The sequence below is a fragment of the Silurus meridionalis genome, chromosome 4 (assembly GCF_014805685.1).
Source record: "Silurus meridionalis isolate SWU-2019-XX chromosome 4, ASM1480568v1, whole genome shotgun sequence".
NCBI classification, from domain to species: Eukaryota; Metazoa; Chordata; class Actinopteri; order Siluriformes; family Siluridae; genus Silurus; species Silurus meridionalis.
The window spans coordinates 13,247,963-13,264,191 of record NC_060887.1 but is presented as its reverse complement, the minus strand read 5'-3'; the positions used below and the strand labels follow the sequence as shown (position 1 = coordinate 13,264,191).

Below are 16,229 nucleotides of genomic sequence, written 5' to 3'. Positions count from 1 at the left end.
CAGATTTTGTTTGCGCATGGGCGAAATCTTCCTATATTTTTACGTCAGTCTTTGCGTGCATTTTTTTTCTGTGCAAGACATTTTGTTAATGATTTCAAATGAAGGCAAATTGTGTTTTGTGCAAACTTTACAGGAAAGAAAATGCAAAAATATAAATGATTCATGAAAAAGCTTAACAGATTGTAACTTATTCGGGTGAGCTTTTCTCACAAGTGTTTTTCTTGAAAAGTCTGTAATGTAAATTCCTTGTAAGTATATCTGTGACCAAATACATGTATTCTTCTCTGTCAGCTATTGTGGAGTAATAAATAAAAAAAAAACAGATATTAAATACACAATATATCTGAATATCTTTGAGCTTGTGTAGTTTGCTACGGATGCAGGTTGTGAGCTCTGACAAGTGCGCTCTGACTTTCCAATGCTTGAAAATTTCAATAGTACTGTAAGCCTGCTGATGGCCCTGGTGTGGCCAACTCACAATCTGATTGGTTAAGGCAGCAGCTTTGGGCAACATGTACTGTAAGTTATTGGCTCCCGCACTGCTGAAAGTAAAGGCTCAACACATATCTTTGGCCTTAGCAGCACCTTATGTTATAGTAGTCTTTCTTTCTTTTTATTTTCAACATATTATGTACATTTATTCTGATGACATCCAAACTACAAAGAACACTTATAGAATATCTAGTAAAAAAAAAAATGTTAAAGATCCCAGAATATGTTTAATATTTTGAATTGTCCAAAGTAGCTAAATTTGCTTTGACAGCAGCTTGGAAAACTTAAAGCATTCTTTCATTAGAATTACATGGTAGTCACCTGGAATAGGTTTTAATTCAAAGGTGTGCCTTGTCAAGGGTTCATTTGTGACATCGCTTGCCTTCTTAATGTGCTTAATATTATCAGTTGTGCAAAAGAAAGGGTGAGTAGAGTAAATTGCCCTATTAGTGTTACCACAACTACTGTACAAATCCATATTATGGCAAGAAACACTCAGTTAAATAAAATAAAAAAAGAGGGTCCATCATTACTTCAAGAAATGAAGGTCTGTCAATTAAAATTTTTTTAAGAACTTTAAATGTATCCCTAAGTGCAGTTTCCAAAACTATCAAACGCTATGATGAAGAGGAAGACCACGAGCTACCTCTGCTGCAGAGGACGTGTTTATTACAATTTCCAGCCTCAAAAACCACCAATTTACATATATGTTTCTCGGAGTTCAAGTGAAACACATATTTCAACACCCACTGTTCAGAGGAGACTGCAAGCGTCAGGCCTTCAAGAACCACAAGCAGAAGAGACTTCAGATCAGTGGATAACTGTCTTTTGGTCCGAGTTCAAATTTGGTTCTTAACGCCATGTCTTTGTTAGACCTACAGAGAATGAACAGTTCCTGAATGTATGGTTCCCACTGTGAAGCATGGATTAGGTGGTGTGGGGATGCTTTGCTCTTGACACCATTGATACTATGGTGAGCAAGACTGCCACAGTATTTTGCAGCAACATGCATCTGGTTTGCACATAGTGAGAAAATTATTTGTTTTCCAACAGAACAGTGATCTCTAAACACACCCCTAGGTTATAGAAGAGCTGTTTGTTCATGAGAGTGATTGAATACTGCATAAGTACCCAAATAAAATCCACTTCAGATGAACCAAAGAGTGAAGGAAAAGCAGCCAACAAGCACTCAACAATGGTGGGAAAACCATTCCAGGTGACTGGAATGAGGTCTGTCATAATTTCAATGTCTTCCGTATTGTTAAAAAGAATATCAGTAGTGTCCAAACTTTTGACTGGTGGTATAAATATACATACATACATCAGAGGTGGAGAGTGTAATATTCTACTCAATAAAAGTGCTGTTTATTGAAATTTTACTTAAGTACAAGTGAAGCTGCCGGTCCATAAAACCCAAGTAAAAGTAAAAAAAAATAGATAATTTTTTTATTTTTTAGCATTTACCAGCAGGGTGACATGGGGATTTAATTATCAAACTAGTTATTTTAAACTGAAGGAACCCCTTACAAAATTAAAGTGCATTAACAAAAATAAATAAATTAATGCAAATTTATTTAAATAAAGAAACGACACTCCATGACTTGAGAATAATGTGAGTTATGCACTTGGGAAATTTTTTTTTTTATGATAACGAGAGAAATGATTTCTGGGTTGTGATTTTTTTCCCCCTTGCATTATTTGTATTTATTTACTCAATAATGGATATGATTTATAATGTAGACAAGTACAATACTTCAAAACAAAACATACTAAAATAAAAGTAAAATTACAGATTTTAAAAACTACTTTAAAAAGTAGAAGTACACAAAAAAACCTACTCAATTACAGTAATGTGAGTAATTCGTTACTTTCCACCTCTGACATACATTCACACATACACGCACTCTATATATCAGTCAGGAGAGTTGATCAGTCAAGCGAAAAAAAACGAGTTAAGGAAAAATGTTAATATTCTCTTTTCCTTCCCAAAGTCATATAAATTAAAAAAAGAAAAAAACGACTGAGGTTTATGTGACACATATTTTGTTAAAAGCTTGTTTGATTTTAATACTTTGAAATAAATAATTAATTATTTATAATAAAAACTATAGAATATTAATAATAATGGCCTTCAAAAATATCGGAATTGGTTTCGATACAAACAATACTGGTTTTGCAAGTAAATGGTTTCAGGTCAAAAAGAAAATAAGTGGCATCTTTAGTAAACTCCATGTAGTGTAAAGCAACATTATTATCAAACCCTGAGGTGATCTACAGTGCAACAAGGCTTTCCAATGTACACCTTATAAAATATGTCAGAATAAAAAAATAATAACAGATCATTAATATCACAGGTGAGAAAAATTGGATATTAAAAGCATAGCTCTAGTTCTTTGCTTCTTTTTATGTCCTAATTGAATAATAAAAAAAAAGACATGACATTGACAACATTTGTTTGTTGTACATGATAATTTACTATCAACATTTATAGTGAAACTAAACAGACTATAGGCATATTCGCAGTTCCTGTTCATGTTACACTTTGGCTGTCAACATGACAGCATATTAGTTTACAGTTGTCCAATATTCTTCAGCAACTTCTCTTCATTTTACCTTCCATTTGTAATATTATAAAGAAAAAAAAAAAATCATTATATCTGTTGTGTGTGGGGGTCTGTGAAACGACTCCCTCTATGGGCTGTGGTGAAACTTATTCTAGGTAATTCGGTGAGCGTTCAAAACACCCAGAAACACTGAAGTAAGAGGACAACACAATGATCAGCCACTGCACAAAAAGCTGTTCCCCTCCATTTTTACTAAGTGTTTGCTTTAGGTTTAAGTACGTCAACAAAAGACTTGGGTTGCTGGTAGTTAGTAGTGTGCATTGATTAGTAGGACTGTGTGGTGTTGTACAATACAGAGCCTTCAATATGAGATTCCTTCCAAGAGTCGTCTTATGTCCCATTCACACTTGCTGATAATCTGCTCTCTGTTTCCAGTATCTTTTGCTCTTCAGATGCCACTTCTTGGGATGCAGTGCTTTCTTTGTCCAGGTTTCTTAATCCTACCGAAACTCCTTCTGTTCCCTCTGTTAAACTGCTGGTACTAACCTCAATAATAACAATGCCTTCTCCTCCTTCTAACTGAAATATGCTTCCCATTTGCCCTGCTCCTGTCCCAGTGACTCCACCAGGGTTTGTAAAACTACCCCCTGTCTCAGAACTGCTGTCCCCACCTTCTATTACTGCAATCATTTGAACACTCTCCCCACCGCTTGTGTCTGCATCTATTTTGTCCTCACTGCCTAATTCAAATACAACCTCCTGTCCACCAAGAGGCATTAGGGCTTGGGCAGAATGGCAAGAAAGCCCCAAATCTTTACTAGGGCCTTCAGGAAAGCCAGCATTTGGTGGGACATCATCATTTGGATCATCTTCATGGAAATGAAGAACATATGCTTTCTCTTCCACCCCAACCCCTTCTTCAAACCCTTCCATTCTTTCACCTCCACCTCCGGCTTCGCTCCACTCTTGCAACAAGTTAAGAGAAACCATTCCAGTCTTCTCCTTTTCTCCATCTCCCTGCAACTCCTCCCCTGACTGAAATCGGAGAATGTAGGATTTCTCCCCTCTCTCCTCACCGCCTTCTTCCCCTTGTTCACTTTCTCCTTCGAAATGTAACACATATGACCTCTCTCCCTCAACGCCATCATTCATTGCCACCTCCATCTCGCCTCCTCGCTCCCTCTCTTCAGCCTCCTTCTCAAAACACAGAACAAAGCGCTCCTCTGGTAGTGGCTCTGGAGGTTTCTCTACTTTCTCTGCAATGAAAGAATTTTGGTGGTCACTTGTCAAATTACAGTGGCTGTTCGTTGAGAGTGTAGTAGCGGTCACTGTTTCAGTAGCTGGGGTAGAAGTTGTATCAGGCACGGAATCTGAAATCAGCGGTGGTTGAACGTTACGTTGCTGGGACGAGGTTGGCGAGAGTGCAACAGTAGCAGTAGTTGTTGAAACAGTGGAAGGAACCAATCCTTGAGTTGCTGGGACAGATGGTGGAGTCTGTTCTAAAGACCCAGATTTCGGAGTCTTATTTTTACGCCCACGCCTGGTCCTCGGGCTCCTGTTGGGGCTGAGCGTTCCTAAAATCGGTCTAGTAATTGCTGATGTGTTTTGTGGTGGGGCAGTGATGAGGGGAGTACTGTTGTTGGTAAAAATAAATCTGTGCTGGGTCTGGAGTGGCTGAAACTGTGATATGTGTGTTTGGGCTGGAGCTAAAGTGGCTATATGTGGCAGTGTTGGTATGGTTTGCACTAAGGGGAGGGGCCGTGGTGCTGGAGGAACAGGAAGCGTGTTCGTATTGGACGCTGTGGGAACAAGAATCAGACTCGGCTGGCTCCCATTAGTGGACTGGCACTGAAGAAGGAGGAAGTTCTGGGATGGTGGTGGAGGAGGAGGAGGTGGAGGAGGAGGGGGGGCCGGGACAGGTTGTGTGGGTGTTGGATTGGACAGCGGGATCAACTGTAGCCCTGTGGGTGTCTGGATCATAAAATAATTTTGTGACGTGTTTGGAGGAATGTCCAGATTCGACGGCGAGAGAATGAGTGTGGAATTCCCTTCATTAGCAAACAGAGAACTCAGCCCTCCTGCCGTATTCATATTTAGATTCAGAGTGGAAGTCGAGACCTCTGAGGTCCCACTGTCATTCTTAGCGGTTTTCCCTGCTTCCTTTGTGCACGTAGCCCCTGCAGCGCTGCTATGCGTCTGAAGGTGTCGCTGCAGGTAAGAGTGAATGATAAACTCTTTGCCGCAGTGTTGACACTTATAGTCTTTGCGTGAGGAGTGCGTGCGTACGTGAAGCTGGAGGTTGGAGGAGTGCGTGAAAGTCTTGTGGCACTGCGCACACTGGAAAGGCCTCTCGCCCGAGTGTGTGCGTTCGTGTTGCTTTAGGTTGGAGGTTTGGGAAAATGTCCTGCCGCACACAGAGCAGGCATGTGGTCGCAGACCTGAATGCAACTGGCTGTGCCGCCGCAGACAGCTAGTGTTCTTGAACGATTTTCCGCACTCCTGGCACACATAGGGCCGCTCACCGGTGTGCTGCCTCAAATGGTACTGGAAATGAGAACTCCACTTGAAGGTCAACGTGCAGTAGGGACACTGGAATGCTCGCACCCCCGTGTGCACCTGCACACACAAATGGAAAAGAAGCTGGAAGTGTTCATTTGTGTTTGCGTTTTATAAATAAATAAACGGGTGAAAGGAAACCTTTGATGGCACTGAGATTTGTCATGCAATCAGTAAAAGAATGAATATGGTCTCAATGGGATTATATACTTTGTCAATGTAATCGTTTAGCATAAGAAGCGTGGCATTATTTACCCTTTGATGAATGGATAGTAGTGAAGACCTCTTAAAGCTTTTTCCACACTCTGTGCAGCGGTACGGTCTTTCTCCTGTATGGTCTCGCATGTGGTAGCGCAGACCTGATGAACCCTTAAAGGATTTCCCACATTCAGTGCACCGATATGGCCTCTCTTTAAATAAAAATAAATAAATAAATACAAATAAAAAGCCGACATTAGGAATTATGGGACCAAGGGAATTACTTACAGGGGAAAAAAAACAGTAATTCATAGGGAACGATTTTGCCTTTGTTACGTTACATCATGCAAAATAGTATAAACTTGATGAAAAGCGAAGTAAATCAGCATTCACTCATTGAGAACTCGTTAAAGCTCACCGTTATTTGCAGCGGTGCCCTTGCTCCTGCCTCCTCTCCTTCCTGTCTTCCCCGTTGCCCTGTTGCCTGGTTTTACACTTTGCCTCTCTCCCTCTTCGGTGACAGCAATGAGGCTGACATGGATCTCCCTTTCTCCTTCTTCCTCCTCCCCCTCTCTCTTGGCAGAGGATGAGGAAGACAGGGGCACAGAGAGGGAGAGTGAGGGAGGGCAGATTATCTCAGCCTCTGCCTCAGCCAGCAGCCTCTGCTCCTCAGTGTGAGAGAGCTGGTGGGTAAGAAGGGACGACAGCAGGGGGAAGGAGCGGTCACACACCGAGCAGTTGAACTGAGATCTAGACTGGGACAGTGCCAAAGGGTGCACCTGGTTGAAGAGCAATCAAGAGGAAAATGTAAAAATCATAACAAATCATACTGCTATTCTTGCAGTTTTCTGCCCTTTGACAGTATTAAAAGATTCTCACCATTCACTTAACCCAGATGGAACCTTAAAACACACCACTCACCTGTGCCATGTGTCTGCTCATTGAACTGCTGCTCTTGAAGCTTTTATCACAGTAAGCACACTCGGACAATGTAGCCACAGTTGTGTCCACTATGGACGTGGTGTCATCTGAGGGCATCTGGGCCACGGAGCTGGTGAAGCTCTGGAGCAAGTCATACTGAACCTGACCAGATCCACCTCCAATACCACCCAACCCGAGCAGTTCTGAACCCTGCCCACTATCAGACACTGTTGTGGTTTCCACCACCTCCTCAAAGTCCGCCAACAAGGGGGCCATCCCAACCAATGAAACCCCACCTCCTTGAGCCTCTATACCATCCCCTCTCATGTCTTCACCCCCATCCACTGCCCCAAGGCTATGCAAATGCAAAGCTTGATGTTCTTCCAGATGTGTTTGGGTTCCAAAAGTCTCATTGCAACTGCCACAGCTGTACAGCAACACATTAGCACCTGTTTCAGCTGACTCCTCCATGCTAACCTGTACATGCTCTGAGCCTGTGGCTGTCCGAACACTCTGACTCCCCTCAGCTGAGGACGATGTACAGGATGAGGGCACATGGTGAGATAGAAAGACCTGACTAGTGCCCCCTTCCTGCCCACCTACAAGGCCCACCATATCCGATATCGTCATTTCGACCGCCTTCAAATCTTCAGAGGTCGCCCTCTCGAGCACCACCTCCACATTTGTCTGTGACCCTACCTTTCCTGTCTTCCCCCCATCCTGAGCTTTGACCTCTATGTGAGAGTTGCGATGAAGTGCTAGGTTGGAGGAGTGCGTGAAGCTGCGACCACACTCCCCGCAGATGTATGGCCTCTCCCCCGTATGTATGCGCATGTGTTGCCTTAGGTTGGTTGACTGGCTGAAAGCCTTGTTGCACACCATACAGACATAAGGTTTGACACCCAAATGCACGTTCTTGTGCCTACGCAGGCTGCTGGAGTTCTTGAAGGCTTTTGGACATCTGTCACACGGATAAGGGCACTCTCCTGTGTGTTGGCGTAGGTGATATTGGTAGTGGGAGCTCCATTTGAAGGTGAGCGGGCAGTAGGGACACTGGAAGGTTCGCAAACCGGTATGCACACTGCGATGGACCTAAATTAGAAAAATAAAAAAATTATCTATTCATATAGAGCTGCAAAGTTTCTATTGTAGATACTGGCAGGAATTGCTCACCTGGAGGAGAGATGAGCGCTTAAAAGCTTTACCACAATCCTCACATTTATAAGGCTTTTCTCCTGAATGAGACCTAGAATAAACCGCATAAAAATGAATAGAAATCAAATCAAGAATCAATAGAAATATGATCAGTAGCTATCATCTTACCTCTGGTGATAGAGCAGAGCAGATGAGCCTTTGAAAGCCTTGGGGCAAAGGTTACAGCGATATGGCCTCTCATTGTTATGGCTCCGCTGATGATGTGCCAACCTGGAAGACCACTTAAAACTCTTCCCACAGTCTAGACACTGGAAGGGGTGTTCGGGATTCTGGGACCCCACGGTCCCTGGAGACGTGGACGACGTAACCATCTCGACTCCCGTGAGCACGACGGCTTCAGTCTCTTTCTCGTCGTCTGCACCTTTCTCTTCATCATTATCCTCCTCTCCCACCGAGGGAAGAAGTGATGGAAAAGGAGAGAGGGACGAAGGAGTCTCGCTGGGAAGGAGCTCTGTTTGGACTACCAGCGTAGCAACGGAGTTGGCCATTATGCCCTTGGAGCCGAGGAGGATCGCTCTGGTGCAAATTACTAGTCCCGTGGATCCTCCCAAATCACGGAAGCCATCGCAGATGTCTAGTGGAGCGTCGCTGATGATGTGTATCCCAGCTGAAATGAATACTTCTTCACTTCTTCGTATCGCCCGAACTGTTCAGACGAGCGTAATACTAAATTATACAGTCACAAAAACATCTTATTCCACCTAAATCACAATCCTCCTGTTAAGGCCAAATATATTGTGTCATATGGCTTGATAGTCTCATAACCAGAAAGTCACGTGGTTTAAACCCCACATTGTAACGTGGGCATGTTTGAGCATAAACAGACTTGGGGAAGAGGAATAAGGTATGTAAATAAGGGGAAAAGTGTAATAAATAATGTGGTTTAATAAGTGATCATCATTTCCCCTTTAAACTCCCTCCTCTTCCTCCTCCTCCTCCTTCGTCCCTCCCTCCTGTTCAGTCCCAGTGTCCCTGCTGCGTTGTCTCCGGGAAATGAAAAACCCAGGATTAAGACAAATCAGAGCAAATGCCAAGACACGCACACTCTCTATTAGATATAATGTGGTATCAAATGCACGTTTGTTTATTATCTTACCGATTGGGGCATGTATTTATCAGGTCTCGAGCCGGCCTTCCCGCATCCATCTCACAACCCGTCGTGTTTCCTCAAACGCCGCAGGATCTCTCGGTGTTTCTGCGCTTCCGCCATGCACATGTCACATGCCGGTCCTTATTACACGCTGCTAAACACTTTGGTTGTATTTGAAACGCGGCTAAAATCCGCAGTGATGGTCCACACAACCTTAACAATAATGTCGAGCACAAACTAACCAGCAGTCACCCGCCTGCTTCCGGCTCTCAGCAACGACGCACGCGATTGGTCCTCCCTCCCTCCTAACTCGAGCTTCTCATTGGCCAGCGAGCTCAACACCGATCAATTGATCCAAAAGATCTTCAAATAATGGGTTTTCGAGGCCTGTTGCATTATTTCATACTTCTTACTTGAAATCAGGTGTACTACTCATGCCGAAACAAACAAACAACAGAAATTCTGATGCTTTCCATTTTACATCCCTTTACAAACAATCAGCTTTTTTTTTTTTTACAATCGAAACCATTACAAAGCTCATTTGTAGTGTCCAGGCTTAAGAACGTCATTATGGCCTCCACTGATGTCCAGTACAATCCGATATGTCATTTAACTAATTGCAATACATCCAATAGTTAATGGTATCCACATTTAAGGCAACAAATTACCAGTAGAGACCCAACATTATTAGTACCCCATTACAAATGATCAGCTTCTTATAGTTGAAGCCATTACCTGCATTAATCCGCAGGTTTAAAGATGTCATTATGGCCCCCATTTGTGTCCAGTACAATCCAATATGTCATTTAACTAGTTGCCAAACATCTTCCACTAGACAAACATAGAAGGCAACAAATTTCCAGTGGAGACCCAACACCATTGCGGATTCACTCAAACCAATGCAATTCCAATTATAATTATTACGAATTAGATCCCCCAATCTTTAGTAATGGTTTCCAGTACACATCGAATTACAAACCAATTTTTACAATTGAAACCAAACTTGAAAACGGGAGGCATAGTATTGTCATTATGGTCCCCATTAGTGTCCAGTAGAATACACTGTGTTTGGAAATTAGATGCTTTTCATATTCTTTACTAGTATCCACTAGATACCATTAGGATAATAGTATCCATTACAAATTCTTTATAAGTTTCTATTGTTTTTTTCCCCCAGGTCAGAGGGCGTTAAAATGTGCAGGGAATGGTGTACTCCCTGACCAGGAACTTGTGATATAGACTCAATGTTCCTTCTTTACCCTTCAATGAATAGTAGAATGCACGTCATAATTAGTTTTTCGCTACCGAACACGAGAAAATAAAAATAATCCTACAAAAGCAATTGCTATTAACTCCTTTATTGTATCTGACACACCTTTGACACTTTCCTGTCAACCAGCAATGTCACTTACAGCATGTGAGAAAATGCAGTTGAACATTTCAATAGCAATGATAAAGTCTGGTTATAAGTAGTATAAAAAGTATAAAAAAAAAAAGACAGAAGGCTTGCTTCTCTTCAGTGAAAATAAATAACATGAAATCATAATAAATAGTATACCAAAATACTAAAAAAAAAAAAAAAAAATTAATAATCATTAACAGAATAATTTTGATATTGCGATACAACTGCCAGAGCAAGGGGCTTTATATCATAGAAAACTATAATATAATACACATTTGCACTGTACATAACAATTTACATTCAGGATGATGTATGTACACCTGTACATTACCAAATAATCACGATATCACAATACATAGTATTTTAAGGCTTGGGTCGTTTCTTTTTTTCCCCTTTCTTTTAACATTGCTTAAGGACAGGTTAGCCGTCAAAGCCCATTTTCTGAATCGGAGGATTCAAAACACAAACACAAACATACTGTGCAAAGAAGGAGACTTACAAATGAGATAAAAGGCAGTAATGGTGTAGGTCAGTGCTTTGTGACACTTTTTTCCCCTCCCCATTTGATAATTTATCATCTTACATCTAACAGACACTTTACAAACCCAGCAATATTGCTACATATAGTGGCAAAACAATCTAGGGAACAACTGTGAACACATTACGAAATAAAAAAAATTAGAGAGACGCCGAAAGTAAGAGACATGAGAATGAAAAAATATGTTAAATAGCAGGCATATCGGGACAATAATATAAGAAAGAAAGGCAGAGGGACAACAGTACAATTTCCTTATAAACCTAAACATAAATGGTAAAGAAAATGACGGTGCGTGTGTGTTTTTTTGCTCAAAGAATCAAATAAATAATGACAACAAATAAATAACTAACTGCTCAATAAATAAATAAATACATAAATAATGAATAGGTTGAGTTATTATTATTATTATTTTTTTAAATGAAAAGCACGAAAAGAACGTAAAAAAAATTGAAAACTAGAAATGTAAAATTATGATTGAATGATCAGAAGCACAGAAGCAGGCTGTTGTGACGTGTCGCTGTAGTCCAAACACTCACGGCTGTGGCGGACGAGTGGAGTTTTTACACTCATGTTCAATGCTTCAATGTGCCAATGACTACAGATCAGTGATGACAACATTGCCATTTGATCTGCTCACATATGCACCAGGCTGCTAGTTCATATACGGAACAGAGGAATGGCCGGAGAGGACGTACTGTGGAAACAGTAGGTGTCGATCGGCTGCAGCGCCTCTACGCCAACTCTTATGCCTGCGTTTTGGACTTGAGGCTGAGGAAAGCACGTGCCGCCCAATCGCAAAAAAGCCTGAACCTCTGGAGGAGCGCCTTCGAGGATTGATTTATTTCCCACTGAGAGGAGGGATGAGGAGGGAGGGAGGGAGGAGACACGGCGATCCGAGGGGCATCCACTTGCAGCATCTGAAAGTAAAGAAGTAGAAAGGAACGTCTAAAGAGGCTGAATGCTACGTTTTTTTTTCCATGCTTGAGGTTATAAATGATGTTTTATGGTAATGATTAGAGGTCCACCGATTAATTGGTAGTGATAGTTGATTGCTGGAACTAACAGCTAATCGCAAAAACCCATACGGGTAGTTTTTCCGCCATCCGTTCCACTGTCATTACGAGCGCTGCCTCTAGAGGCGCATCATGAACACCACATGCTGTATATTTTTACACGCTGCACAGAGGAGAGTGCTTTTATAAATGTATTATTTTATTTATTTATTTTTTATTCTATAATTATATATTTTAATAAACATATATTTAATTCCTTTAGCACATTTTTAGGATTTAGACCTTTTCTTTGTTATAGTAAATTTTTTTTTTTTTTTTTTTTTTATGTTTGTTTATCCAGTATCCATTTGAAAAACTATCAGATTTATTTGGTTCTTAAGAACTTAGCTATCAGTATTGGTAAAATCCACTATCGGTTGACCTCTAGTACTGATATTCAGATGTACAGTAAGCACGTGATGTGTTTTGCTTACCTGGCGCTGTAGCAGGCCGATGAGACTGTTGATGTGCGAGATCATTTCGCCTAGCTTCGGTGCTGAGGAGTGATGGTGCTTCTGTGTCACCTTGTTCAGCCACTGGAAATGGTGCTCAAAGGTTTTAAAGTCAGCATGGAGCTGAGAGAGTGTAGGCTTCAACTGCAGACCAATGAGAATGAGAAAAGGTCTGTTAGATCAGGTACATTCACATTCATAACCAGAACTCTTGCTTTTATAACCACGATGACATTAAATTGCATATAAAATTCTGAAAACATGCTGATCTGTCCACTCGACAGCAGTGTAAATGTGTTCAAACTGAATTGTATGAAAGACCACAGGGCAGACAGACAGACAGACAGACAGACAGACAGACAGACAGACAGACAGACAGACAGTTGGAAGTTTACCTCCAGTGAGCTGAGGTCATTAGCTCTGATGTTGATGGCTGGAAGAGACTTGAACATGGGGTGGTCGTTCACCGGATCGCCGGATAGAAAGGCCTTCAGTTAAAAAAAAAACAAAAGAAAAAACATGTTCACAAGGAAAACGCTTGTCCACAAAAGCAACATCATGGCACTATGCAGACTTTTACCATGTTTCTAAAAAAAAAATGTAAATAAAATAAAAGAGACAACCTCTGAGCTCTGATCTAAGAGCAGCCCGCAGTGGCTGGAGTACTAAAATTGGCAAGCTGGAGAGGATGCCTCCTGCTCTTAAGTCAGTAGCAGGAGGTACCCTCTACCAATACCACAGAATTACTGAGCATCAGAGTCACCAAGAGTTCACCAGGGTACAACCTCTGTAAGTCAACAAGTAAAGTTTGTGACCTGAAGCCACAGGATGTTTTGTAGAGGAAGAATAACAACATATGCAATGAGTAAGGCGCTTGGAGCAGAATAGACAACATTGGGATGGAGGGAAACTCCAGGGTCAGGTCTAAAAAAAAAAATGAAATGACATACAGACCCAAAAACAGACCCCTATTATTTTTCATTCCGACCACTAGAGGGAGACAGAAACATTGACATTGACAGGGTATAAGGCAGCAGTGGTGGGGGTTTTGGTGTATAAACTTCTTTGCTCTTGTTTGTTAGTGTTCAAAGGGGCAGGAATGAAGTATGAATGCAGTTATGAAACTGATGTGCAGGAAATAAGATAAGTGGCCATCAGAAGCAAGTAAGTAGCGCTGATTAGGTGACAGGTGTACGACACGCTATGCGTCATCGAGGTTTCATCAGATGAGAAAAACATCATGAGCAATTCAGCAAGCAGCTTGGTGAGGTCAGCTTTCCGTTGCCATTCTTCCACTGTTTTTTCCCCCCTCATATGTTGTTGCTGTTTTTGAAGACCCAACACACATTCCATCCACTGCTTAATTCCTCAGAGCTGCCTGTCACAGCTTTTGAATTTTGCTTTCGAAAGACACTATTTTTTTTACTCTGGTCCACTTTTGTTCTCACACGCACCCGAAGAACACATGCACACTCTCACGTGCGCGAGGTCACGGAGACCGCCGTGCCTCCGCTGCTTTCTGTCGCCCTCTGCTTCGGTGTTCCTGAATGCAAATACGGCTACGTGATAAATCTACCTGATTTCTATCGGGAACGCTTTGCTGTGACAACCAAAAAAGCTAAACAAGTGATCCCACACCTACACAGCCCACAGCTATTTACAACACACACACAACCAGGCAAGCACCGAGCGGAGTAAATACACCCTCACAAACTAACACACATTAACACATTCTGTGCGTGCAACCACAGCAGCCGGCACACATAGTTTTTATTGCTTTCTTGTGGGGACTTTCCATCAACTCCCAACTATTTTTCTTTCCTAGGCTTGACCCCTGTAAAGTATAACTTCATGCAAAAAAAAGAAAAAAAAAAGAACCAAAATAAACTGACTGGAAGAAAAAAACAACAACAAAGGAAACAAACAAAAAAAAACCCGACTTCTCCGTGTGGACTGGGGTCCTTTTGTCGCAGGTGGTGTCTTTGATAACGATCTCGCCTTCACATCTGGCACAAAGCGATGCAGACAAATGCGTGCATCTAATCTCTCACATATACTGTGTATGTATAGATATATATACACACACAGTCAGGCTCGCATCAGTCTGCTGCATCTCGTCCTACCACATACACTGAGTGATCATCCAGGTCATACCTGAGTGCACTCACAAAGCCATGAAAGGGAGCACTATAACCTCAGATACAATCAAACTCAAGCACAAGAGGATGAGGTCAGACTTTCTGAGCTTCACAAGAGCGCTTGCGGTCTGTCGGCAAGAGCGTCGAGGAGACCCCGCGCCGGTGACTCAGACGCATAGAGACAAGCGAGACTAAAACCCGTCAGCCATGCTGCTGCATAAAGCAGGGCTTATGGTGCTGCCTCACCTTTACAAGTCGCCCAGAATGGAAGACTGTGCTGCAGTTTTTCAAGTTTCGCCTCGCTTGTGCTTGTAAACAGGCCTTCGGAAAAGCCATGGCAACGCAAGGGAGGACATGCTTATGTTTCCGTAAGCAAGTTATGGCAGGGAGGCCTCTCAGAGGTGAGGGAAGTGCAGAATGAATAGGTTCGCTGCCCCCTAGGCTATAGGACCTGGATCGCCTAGCAACCTGGCAAAACCTGACCAGGAACCATTTGTAGCCCACTGACACATGCTCCAGATTAAAAAAAAAAGGAATGACCCTTAAAAACCGAGACGCAGCCCTGCAGCAGGAAAGCCTCGCTGGCTCGGGCCGAGCGAACAGATTCAGGTTTTTTTACGGCTTACTACTGTTCTAGGTTAAGTTCAGTTTAGTCTGGGATGATGGCCAGTACCGGGCCCGAGTCCAGATCTCTGTTGTTTTAGCCTGATGGAAATGAGCGTTATCTGCACCCTCACGGATTCAAAGCCGCCGCAATCTGCCACCCCTGCTCTAACCATGATTAATGCAGACCAGATGAGTTGAAAGGCCACATGTGTGAGTTCGTGTGAGCTCGGAGAGAAAGAGAGAGAGAGAGAGAGAGAGAGAGAGAGGTAAGGGAGGCTGAGTGCTGTAGCCAGATCCCACATGCTGAATGAGGCCAATTTGAGATCTGAACACCATCAGCATAACGACCGAATTTCCCACACCTCCCTCTCCATCTCTCGCAATTTCTCTCTATTTCTCTGAAGCTTTTTCCTCAGTTTCACTCTCTTTCTCAATCAATCTTTCTCTCAGTTTCTCTTTCCCTCTCTCAATCTCTCTCCTCACAACTCTCTCCATCTCTCTTTCTCTCTGATTCTCTCTCTCTCCATCTCTCTTTCTCTTTCTTGATTCTCTCTCCATCTGTCTTTCTCTCTCTGATTCTCTCCATCTCTTTCTCTCTCCATCTCTCTTTCTTTTTGATTCTCTCTCCATTTCTCTCTCAATAACTCTCTCCATCTCTCTCTCTCTCTCTCTCTCTCATTCTTGCTCATCTTTCATTATTTCTTTCCATCTCTTTCTCTCTCCATCTCTCTCTCTCTCTCTCTCTCTCTCTCAATATCTCTTAATCCTTCTCTCCTTCTCTCGTTCACTTATTCCCTCTCTCTATCAATCTCTCTCTCTTTTGCCAAGATTGCTATGGCATGACACTGAGGTGTCCACGGTATAACAGATCAATTAAAGTCGACGGAGATCAACTTACGATCAGGTCGTGGGTCAGCTTTTGCAGGTGCCTCGTCTGGTTGGTCAGTTTGTCGAAGTCGGCGTGGGGACGTCGCGCGTGGGCGGGCAGCGCCGAGGTAAACAGCG

The 16,229-nt window shown here is 42.4% G+C and overlaps 2 protein-coding genes across 4 annotated transcripts in view; both read right to left on the bottom strand.

The window, feature by feature from the left end:
• Positions 1-2,518: 2,518 nt before the first annotated feature.
• znf628 (zinc finger protein 628) lies at positions 2,519-9,326 on the bottom strand. 3 transcript variants are annotated; one of them, XM_046847900.1, is made up of 7 exons: positions 9,043-9,326; positions 8,055-8,930; positions 7,905-7,977; positions 6,732-7,823; positions 6,229-6,589; positions 5,868-6,022; positions 2,519-5,672 (listed from the first exon to the last, which is right to left on the bottom strand). In XM_046847900.1, exons 2-7 carry the CDS (start codon positions 8,432-8,434, stop codon positions 3,447-3,449), a joined length of 4,287 nt encoding a protein of 1,428 aa, XP_046703856.1. In that variant the 5' UTR covers positions 8,435-8,930; positions 9,043-9,326; the 3' UTR covers positions 2,519-3,446. The 3 variants fall into 3 exon arrangements, with proteins under 3 accessions (XP_046703856.1, XP_046703858.1, XP_046703855.1); XM_046847902.1 differs by having other exon boundaries at positions 8,055-8,921; XM_046847899.1 differs by having other exon boundaries at positions 8,055-8,592.
• A 1,071-nt stretch (positions 9,327-10,397) lies between these two features.
• Positions 10,398-16,229, bottom strand: part of il11a (interleukin 11a) — a 6,929-nt gene continuing 1,097 nt past the window's right edge. Inside the window, exons 2-5 of the mRNA XM_046847494.1 lie at positions 16,123-16,229; positions 12,876-12,968; positions 12,463-12,624; positions 10,398-11,893 (exon numbers count right to left, since the gene is read on the bottom strand). The exon at positions 16,123-16,229 is cut by the window's right edge and continues 54 nt beyond it. Coding sequence (XP_046703450.1) covers positions 11,720-11,893; positions 12,463-12,624; positions 12,876-12,968; positions 16,123-16,229 — 536 coding nt within the window. The 3' untranslated portion in view covers positions 10,398-11,719. The remainder of the gene's footprint in view (positions 11,894-12,462; positions 12,625-12,875; positions 12,969-16,122) is intronic.

Bases quoted from the DNA above. Each gene is read 5' to 3' on its own strand.
- znf628 (XM_046847900.1), bottom strand. From the start codon at position 8,434: ATGGCCAACTCCGTTGCTACGCTGGTAGTCCAAACAGAGCTCCTTCCC. The intron at 7,978-8,054 runs GTAAGATGATAG...GGTTTATTCTAG, and splicing joins GCTCTGCTCTATCACCAGAG to GTCTCATTCAGGAGAAAAGC. The intron at 7,824-7,904 runs GTGAGCAATTCC...TTTCTAATTTAG, and splicing joins AGCGCTCATCTCTCCTCCAG to GTCCATCGCAGTGTGCATAC.